Consider the following 10,048-nt stretch of genomic DNA (forward strand, 5'->3'; position numbering starts at 1 on the left):
TAAATGGCCTTATCTTTTGGGGAATATAGGGAATGATTCTAAGGAATTTTAGTAAGTTCTCCCTCATTTTATAGAAGAGGAAACAAGTGCAGAGAGGTTAGGAAACTTAGAATCATAGAACCTGTGATCTGAGTGCAATGTAAAAACTTCCATTAATTCTCTAGAACTAAAACCCAAAGAGTGGCAAAGCCACATCTTGAACTCGGCATCCTTGGCTCTTACTGCAGTCCAGCACCAATCAGCAGTTTACTTGGTAGTGTTACTTGCTTCTACTTAAGAAATTAAGTATATTGATCAAGACTTCATTTTCACACCTAAGTAGATGCCAATTATCTGATTGCACTTTCTTCCTCACACCCGTATAGTAACATCTTTATATCCCTCATTCTCTGGCCTCTTCTCTATACGGTGGTAGGAAATCACTGAGCAGAGTGGGGTATGGGAAGGAGGTGGTGGGGTGCTGAAATTCTGAAATCGTCCCAAGTGTTAGGGCCACTGTTTTCTTGTCAGCTCAGGAGATCATTCAGGCCTGTGTCATGTGAGGATACCATTGCCTTTTACCTCTCTTCTCTTCTAGCCCATGTTTGGGCTGTTGCCCTAGTACTTCCATTGTGACAGATTTGTACCTACTCTCTTCCCTTTTCATAGATTTTCCATGTATCCCTGCCTCCTAGTTCAGGATATTTTTTTCTTTCACTTTTGAAATTCATATAACATAAAATTAACCATTTTGAAGTGAACAATTAGTGGTGTTTAGTACATTCACAGTGTTGTGTAACCGCCACCTCTGTATAGTTCCAAAACATTTCATCACCCCAAAATAAAACCACGTATCCATTAAGCAGTTTTTCCATGTTCCCTACCTTTCCTCAGCCCCTGGCTGTCACCAGTCTGCTTTCTGCTTCTGTGGATTTACCTACTCTGGATATTTCATCTAAATGGAATCGTACATTATGTGACCTTTTGTGTCTGGCTTCTTAGGACTATTTTGAATTAGTATTCATTGGTAGTGCTTATTATTTTATACTAAAACATCAAAATAGCATTTTTAATAAAGGCTTTACATTTTAAACACTAATGGTGTTTGTTGTTTCAGGTGTAGCCAGTGAAAAACAAAGAAGACTTCTGTATAACTTAGAAATGGAACAGATGGCCAAGACAGCTAAAGCACTCATGGAGGCCGTGAGCCATGTTCAAGCACCTTTCACAAGTGCGACACATTTGGAGCACGTGAGACCTATGTTTAAGGTAAGAGTTACTAATAACTTTTGCTTGCAGTATATATATATTTATATATACTGCTGTTCAGCATATTCTTTTTTTTTTTTTAATTATTTTTTTTATTTTTTTGGTTGCATTGGGTCCTCGTTGCTGCGCGCAGGCTTTCTCTAGTTGCAGCGAGCCGGCGCTACTCTTCATTGTGGTGTACAGGCTTCTCATTGCGGTGGGTTCTCTTGTTGCGGAGCACGGGCTTTAGGCGCATGGGCTTCAGTAGTTGCAGCATGCGGGCTCAGTAGTTGTGGCTCACGGGTTCTAGAGTGCAGACTCAGTAGTTGTGGCTCACAGGCTTAGTTGCTCCGTGGCATGTGGGATCTTCCCAGATCAGGGCTCAAACCTGTGTCCCCTGCATTGGCAGGTAGATTCTTAACCACTGTGCCACCAGGGAAGTCCTGTTCAGCATATTCTTAAGTTCAGGAAATACAGTGATATAGCCCATTAGTATACACCCAGAAGTGAAAGCCATATTATTTAGGAGATCGCAAATATAAAATTTTTCTTGAAGAGAATGAGAAAAGGTATACATGATTAGCAATTAATAGGCGTGTGATCTTAAGAACCGAAAGATTTTTGGAGAATTAAGCCTTGGCCTGGTTTCCTCTGAGTTCTATTTAGAGCTTTGGAGTTCCCTGAAATCTCAGTGATCTTGAGCCTCCTACTCTCTTTCAGTGCTCTGGCCCAGGAACTAAGCTGAAAGTTCTGAGTATTCCTGGGGCCCAGAAAGTAGAGTCAGGAACAAAAGGGAGCTTTCTTATGTTTATAGATCTAGTAAGAATGATTCTTACTGCTTCTTTAAAATTTGATTTCCCATTCAGTCTTCATTTTCCTATTCTTTTTTTCTATCCTTTCTTCAAATTCCAGAAGGAGTAAGCAGTGCATCATAAGGATTGTAGGGAAGTGGAGGGGAGTCGAGTCAAGTTTGAGAAGGAAAAATGGGTTTAAGTACATTTCTGTTTGTGACACAGTGTGGTTAGATGGTCTGTGGAGGTTGAAGATTATAATTCGAGTTCTCATTCATAACTACATATGTGTATGGGTAGTAAAAGATGACTACAAGGTTTCAGCTCTAAAATTTTACAGTTCTACCCCTACTTCAGGGTCTGTGTGATAGTGATCTTTCTAAAAGTTGATGGAGAGTTACAGGATGTGAGCGGGGATGCTAGGGAGATAACGTTAGAAGGAACAGTGGAGTATAACTGGCCTTCCTTTTGGCATAATGTAGAAAGTGACGTCAAAATATAAGATATACTTTCTCTTTATTATGAAATAAATTACAAAGCAGATTTTTGTTTTGTTTTGTTTTGAATAATCTTATACCTTTATTTTGTTGTTCTTTTCGAATGTTTTTGGTAGACGGGAGGTGGAGGATGAAAAAACAAAAAGAATAAGGAACCAGCCATAATGGTACCACTCAGAAAAAATTTCTGTTAATATGTTTACATACTACTTTTTATCTTAAACAGTTGTGATCCTAGTATGTATAGAATTTTGTATCTTGCTGTTTCTCACATAAGTATTTCCCCATATCATTAAAAATTCTTCATAAATAGCTTTTATGATCTATTCTCTGGATTAGTTATCCTTTATTTAAACTAATCCTCTAAGCTAGAATTAAGAACCTTTCCTTTCACTGCCATTTCTACTGTCATTACCGTCTCCAGTTACCTTCATTTCTCACTCTTGTCGCTGTAACATCCTCCTGACTGGTGTCCTTATGTCTACTTTTGTGCTTCTCTTTACCCACTTACAGAGGCCAGAATGTTTAAAATACAAAATGAACTGTCACCTTCTTCCTTAAAGCCATTCACTGACTTTGCAACTGTGTTGAAACCTAACACATCCCAAGGGTCTGTAGACCATGTGTGGTCTAGCTCCACCTGCCTTCAGCCTCATCGCTAGAGTTCTTGTCTCTTACTGTGCAGCAGTCACACTGGTTATTCTTGCCATTTCTAGAATGTCCTAAATTATTTTCTCTTCAGAGCATTCATACAAGCTGTGTCCTTTGTCTAGGATGCTTTTTCCTTTTTTGCCTGAGTAGTTTCTACTTTAAATGTTACTTTCTCAGAGAGTTCTGCCCTGGCCCCTCTAATGTAAATTAGGTCCCTTTTCATAACATGCTATACTCTTCCTTCATTGTATTTATAACAATATGTATTTATACATTTATTTATTTTAAAGCTGAATGTCTATTTCTTTACTAGACTTTAAGCTCCATGAGGCAAGGGACTACATCTGTTCTGTTGACTTTTCCCAGTGTGTGTAGCACAATTCCTGGCTTGTAGTCAGTGCTCAGTAAATAAGCATTGGCTGAGTAAAGGAATAAATGAGAGATTCCTAGAATGTGATATAATATTAAGATATGAAAACCTTATTAAAAACCTTTTTACATATTGCCAGATTCTATTCTATAGAGATTTATACATTTGAGGGGACAATTTCACTGTCCTCTGGATGTTATTTAGGTATAATTTGATAAGACAAGTCATTGTCTTTAATTTGCAGTGGGGTTAAACCTTTTGTCACAGGCTTAAGAACCTTATACTTCTCCTTGTATAAAATATTACAAAGGTTTCCAAATAGATGTGCTGTTTCTTCACTTATAATAGGATGTGTAATTTATTACTTTAATGTGGTGCTTTGTATTTTAAAAGTACTGCACTTCCTATGCTTCCCACAGCATCTCTCTATAGTGGCAGTCCAGGTATTAAAGGGGAAGAAATGAGGTTCAGAAAAAAAGAGGTTAAATAAGTAACAAGGCTAGGACTGGAAGTTAGGTACTGTAGCTTATGTTCCTCTGTTTAGGAATTACACTTGTACTTCTAAACTTTCTGACATTATAAGCAAAGCTTTGGGTGATTCTATTTTTCTTAATAGTGCTAAAATTTTTTTAGATCTTTAAAAAATTCCAGTTATCATTTCTGTTACCACACTGGTATAAACATTTCTCATCTCTATGGCTATACGGATATATAGTTTTGCTTCATTTTGACCTATTAAAAGCAGCGAATACTCTTGTATCAGACACTTCAAAGTTATACACACACATGCACACACCAGTATATACACATATGATTTGATATGAGGATTTTCAGTAGTCAAAGGTAGCTCTCTTTTTTTGTTTATTTTACATTACAATTTCACAAGGTATTCAGTTCTGTTAAAATTTAGTGTCTGTTGGCTTTCATAGTCTGTAATCAAGATGTATTTTATTGAACTGTATTTTAAAATATTGTCCAACTAGGAACCAGAGATATCACTCATGTTTCAAAGTAAAATATTTGATTACCAAAAAAAAATAAATAAATAAGGCTAAATGATGTCCACAGAGCAGACTTAAAGAAAAGAGAGTAATGTAACTGTTACAAGTGGAAAATGGTTAAAAGGATTTTCTTGGAAATAAAATTAGTCCATGAAATATTGCAAGAGACACAGCTTACAGAGGGAGAGGAGTTCTAAAGTCAGGGGTAAAATTAATATAATTTATGAGTATTGACTATTCCCATTTTTCATTAATGTAAATAATTTATAGATGCTGTGCTTAAAATATGCGTAGTGTCCTCTCCCAAATTTATAATTTTGCTCTCCCGCTTATTTAAGCCCAGGCGGCATTATATAGTTTCTCCTTTGTCTAAGAAAGCTTTCCAAGTAACTATGCCAAGAAACGCATTGCTTTTTTTTTCAGAACTTCCTCAAATTGCCTGAAATCTGAGAAATGTTAATGTAGTATTATCATAAAGTTTAATTATCACTTGATGTTTGTGATGTATTTCAAATTTTTAATTTTTCTAGTTGGCTTGGACCCCTTTTCTGGCTGCATTCAGTGTGGGTCTACAAGACTGTGATGATACTGAAGTAGCCTCTCTTTGCCTGGAAGGTATAAGATGTGCAATCAGAATTGCATGCATTTTCAGCATTCAGGTAACAAAGAATTTTGCCTTTGTAGGCAGTCTGGAAAACGTAAATTACTTTTGTCATTACTACAGTTTAAATTATTTCTTGTGTTGAAATTATTAAAAATGAATTTCAAGTTTATAATGGAATTTAAATGAGTCTTAATGTTTACGTTTCCAAGAAGCTGTGACGGAACAGGGTAGTTCTTTATTGATGTGTCTAAAATTCGTCATAATAACTTTGGTTTGCAGTTTTTTTCTCTGTAGAATATTAGCTATGTACAAAGTTTCCAAGAGTTTGAATTCCTATATTGCAATTTGAATATCTTATCTGTGTTGCATGTTTTTATTTATTGAATCATATATTTTTCATATTTTATATATTTATATATATATTACTTTATAACTTTACCTATCCTAAGAACAAGTTATCTTTAAGAGACCCAAGTATCTAGAACATAATTTTTATGAAGACAGTCCCTTCTAGTAATTTATATGCTTTGTCTGATAATAAATTTTAGCCAATGCTTGCCTGCTTTCTTTTTAAAAACCCATTTCACATTTAATTATGAATGTTATAGCTTAAAAAGCACAGTCTAGCTGTAGAGGAAAAATGAGCAAATTTATAAATCGGGTTTCTGCTAGTTCACACAGTCACTTGAAACATAAATGCTCAATGAATGTTTTTTTTTTTTTTACTGTATATATGAATTATTGTCACTAAAATCTTGTCTTGATTTGACACCTCCGCAGCCTTTCAGTTTTAGAAATTCATCCTTTTCTGCTTCATTCATCTTAAAATTAAAAAAACTACAGTTTGAGGTATTATATGTAATTCATGACTTAGTTAAAAACTTACTAAACAAGTAAACAGTTTGTCAGTAGGGAACTAGGGATTACCCTGTTGTGTTTACAACCATGTAAGTTTGCTTTTTCTCTTTTTCATAGCTGGAAAGAGATGCATATGTCCAGGCGCTAGCAAGATTTACCTTACTTACAGTGAGTTCTGGGATTACTGAAATGAAACAGAAGAACATTGACACAATTAAAACACTTATCACAGTGGCTCATACAGATGGAAATTATCTAGGAAATTCATGGCATGAGGTATAAGCACTTCCTTTATTTTCAGCTTTGCAATCTGGTTTATAAAATGAGCTCATGCTAAACAGTATATCACTGACATGCTTAAGTGTTTGGGGAGAAAGTTAATTTAGTACATTCAGGGTAAGTACATTTAGCTTTTTATAATGATTTATAATGTAGCCTATGTTTAAATCGTGACTGCGTACATTTAAATATTTTTGCGAACATTTGTAACATGGAATTTAAATTTTTTTCCTTTTTGTAATTAAGATTCTGAAGTGCATCAGTCAGTTGGAGCTTGCACAACTTATAGGAACTGGAGTGAAACCTCGGTACATTTCTGGAACAGTGCGAGGCAGAGAAGGATCTCTTACTGGAACAAAAGATCAGGCTCCTGATGAATTTGTGGGTCTAGGGCTAGGTGAGAATTTTTTGAATTATTTTTATGAAGTATCAAAATTTATTTTTAACTTGCTCAATATAAGTAACTTTATTGTAGCAATAAAACAGAATTAGAGGGACAGGATAAAATGCCCTTTGACTAACCTTATGAGGGGAAAGCAAGGTGACATTGTAAGTCTTTTTTGCCTAGTCTGGTTTCCAATATTAAGTGACTGTTAGTCATAATCTCACAGTTGGGGGTGGGAGAAAGGTGCAGTTTAAAATTACCAGCTTTTACCTAGAAAAGAATGAAATATTGCCATTTGCAGCAACATGAATGGACTGAGAATATTATATTTAGTGAAGTAAGTCAGACAGAGAAGGACAAATATTATATGATATCACATACATATGGAATCTAAAAGATAATACAAATGAATCTGTATGCAAAACAGAAACAGACTCACAGACATAGAAAACAAATTTATATTTACCAGAGGGAATAGGGAGGGGGGAAGGGAAAAATTAGGAATATGGGATTAACAGATACAGACTACTCCACATAAAATAGATAAGCAACAGGGATTTACTGCATAGTGCAAGGAACTATATTTAATATTTGTAATACCCTGTAATGGAAAATAATCTGAAAATATATATATTAAAAAATTACCAGCTTTCAAGACTAAGCAGATAACATATATGAGTGAAGGCTTAAGATGATAAATAGTTGGGGCAACTGGAGAAAGCATTCATATTCATATTTTTTTTAAAGGCGCTGTGCAGACATAACCAAACTCTTACGCCAGTGTGGAAACTTTCCCATGGTTCCCCATGAACTCAGTATAGCCAGGAGCTTCCAGATTTAACCCAGTAGAAAAAAAGGAAGGTATTAGCTAAAATGGGTACAGAAGAACCAAAGACAATGCATTTTTAGTCATAAATGGAAAGAGTTCCACCAGGGAAGAAGCCAAGTTTAGACTGTCTTTCTCTTTGAATACCATACTTCTGGGTTTGAATTCTTCCATATTTCTTCTTTACTGTGTGCAAGTTACTTTAATTCTCTGAGTTTCAGGTTCCTCTTTTGCAAACTAATGGTAATATCTACTAACAGAGTTGTCAGGATTAAATAAAAATATATATGAGTGGACTTACTACAGTGGCTGGTATATTAATTGTTTCTGAATTATTCTTTATCCATCCTCCCTACCTCACTTCCAACCAAGAAATCTAGAGACATGACTTAAAGAGAACAAGAAGGAATAAACCTGAGATCTAAGAATATTTACCATTTACCTTTTTTAAAAAAATAATGTTATTTCTTTTTGGCTGCGTTGGGTCACCGTTGCTGCGCACGGGCCTTCTTTAGTTGCGGCGAGCGGGGGCTACTCTTTGTTGCCATGTGCGGGCTTCTCATTGCAGTGGCTTCTCTTCGTGCGGAGCGCAGGCTCTAGGTGCACGGGCTTCAGTAATTGCAGCACGCAGGCTCAGTAGTTGTGGTACGCGGTCCCCAGAGCTCACAGGCTTCAGTAGTTGTGGCTCGCGGGCTCTAGAGCACAGCCTCAGTAGTTGTGGCACACGGGCTTAGTTGCTCCAGGGCATGTGGGATCTTCCCGCACCAGGGATCGAACCTATGTCTTCTCCACTGGCAGGTGGATTCTTAACCACTGTGCCACTGGGGAAGTCCCACCATTTACCTTTTGAGGCTTTGTACTGTAACATTGTATTTCTGGACATTTCTATCTTTTTATGATTTAGTGATTTCTCTGTTGTTGCTTGCAATAAAAATTCTTAGGAAATTTAGAAGAATTTCAAGCTTGAAAAGCAATCCATAGAGAAGGAAGTAAAGACGAGGACCATGTTGTGGCTTCAGGTGGGACTGGAACAGTTAGTTCCCAGTGGTAATCCAGCAGTGCAGCCTGTACCTCACTTGTATCTGTGATTCTGGGAGGTGCAGGTATAGACCCGATAACTTGGTGAGCCAGCTGCAGGATTTAGAACTGCCTGAGCACCTGCATGGTTGGTGACGTACGTAACCTGGAAGTAACCTGGAAGTCTGACTCAGCTATGAGAACTATAATTGTTCCAGCAGGCAGAATGAGATACAAATGAAAAATATTTACAGGCAAGTGAAGTGAATGTGCATTGATTGATTCAGCAGCTTTTGAAAGCTGCTTTTTTTTTTTTCCCCAATAAGGCCTAGGGAGTGGAGGAAAGCCCAAGCGAAGATAGTTGCGGTTGCCAGGGCTCAGTTTTGGCAAGTAACAGAAGTAGGTTACACTAAAAATAATACACCAGTGGAATATTTTATCTTCTATCAGTGTTAGTAAAACAAGAGAAATAATAATTGCTGATAATGCTTAGTGGTATACTTGAAAATGAATTAAAATTAATTTGATCACTGTGCTGCTGTGCTGCTTAGGTTGCAAGGAGATGAGATGAGCTGTCTTCTCCCTTCAGGAAAAGGGAATTTATATTAAAATATACACTTGGAATCTGGAAATGAGATAAAAATTCCACGCTTCCAGGCCACTCAAGCGACCAGCCATACTCTTCCACCTCTCTCATGCTTTATATAGGCTTCCTCATGTGTCGTCACTTCTCTCTTCAGCCTGCTGCGTTCTCCACTCACTGCAAAGTGATCAGGTCTCTCAGGTTTTAATGTGTGTCCTAGAGGGAGCCACTCTGTTGACACGGCCCCTGTTGAGCAGGGCCCTCCCTTCAGCTTATCTCAGTGGTTAGTTCCCGGCTCGCCCAGTGTGGCAGATGTCCACCCTTCCAGCTGTGCCCTGTCACCTGCTCAGACAAACGCTTTCTTCAGGACGCTGTGGTCAGAACTGAAGCTAGAAGAGGATGTGGTACAGATGACTGAGCTGGTTTAGTCTGTATTTAATATGTTTTTAAAAAAAATAAATTAATATCCTCCTTTATTAACAGCATCCATACTCCATATATTCATGTAACCAAGTTAATATGGCTGAGTGTATGTTTATCTGACTTTCTTACTGCTGTGATACAAATCTGTACTTTCACTTTTTGGAAACATGAAACTTTTAGTTGTTAAGAATACACAGCATGGGACTTCCCTGGTAGCACAGTGGTTAAGAATCTGCCTGCCAGTGCAGGGGACACGGGTTCGAGCCCTGGCCCGGGAAGATCCCACGTGCCGTGGAGCATCTAAGCCCGTGCACCACAACTACTGAGCCTGTGCTCTGCAGCCCGCGAGCCACAACTACTGAGCCCATGTGCCACAACTACTGAAGCCTGTGCGCCTGGAGCCCGTGTTCCGCAACAAGAGAAGCCACTGCAATGAGAAGCCCATGCACTGCAACGAAGAGTGGCCCCCGCTCACCGCAACTAGAGAAAGCCAGCGTGCAGCAACAAAGACCCAATGCAGCCAAAAATAAATAAAT

The 10,048-nt window shown here is 37.6% G+C and overlaps 1 protein-coding gene across 1 annotated transcript in view; it reads left to right on the forward strand.

Moving 5' to 3' along the window:
• Positions 1-10,048, forward strand: part of ARFGEF1 (ARF guanine nucleotide exchange factor 1) — a 144,697-nt gene that overhangs the window by 89,244 nt on the left and 45,405 nt on the right. The window contains exons 19-22 of the mRNA XM_024126954.3: positions 1,097-1,248; positions 5,068-5,196; positions 6,117-6,275; positions 6,525-6,675. Coding sequence (XP_023982722.1) covers positions 1,097-1,248; positions 5,068-5,196; positions 6,117-6,275; positions 6,525-6,675 — 591 coding nt within the window. The remainder of the gene's footprint in view (positions 1-1,096; positions 1,249-5,067; positions 5,197-6,116; positions 6,276-6,524; positions 6,676-10,048) is intronic.

This window comes from Physeter macrocephalus, chromosome 15, assembly GCF_002837175.3.
Source record: "Physeter macrocephalus isolate SW-GA chromosome 15, ASM283717v5, whole genome shotgun sequence".
Taxonomy (NCBI): domain Eukaryota; kingdom Metazoa; phylum Chordata; class Mammalia; order Artiodactyla; family Physeteridae; genus Physeter; species Physeter macrocephalus.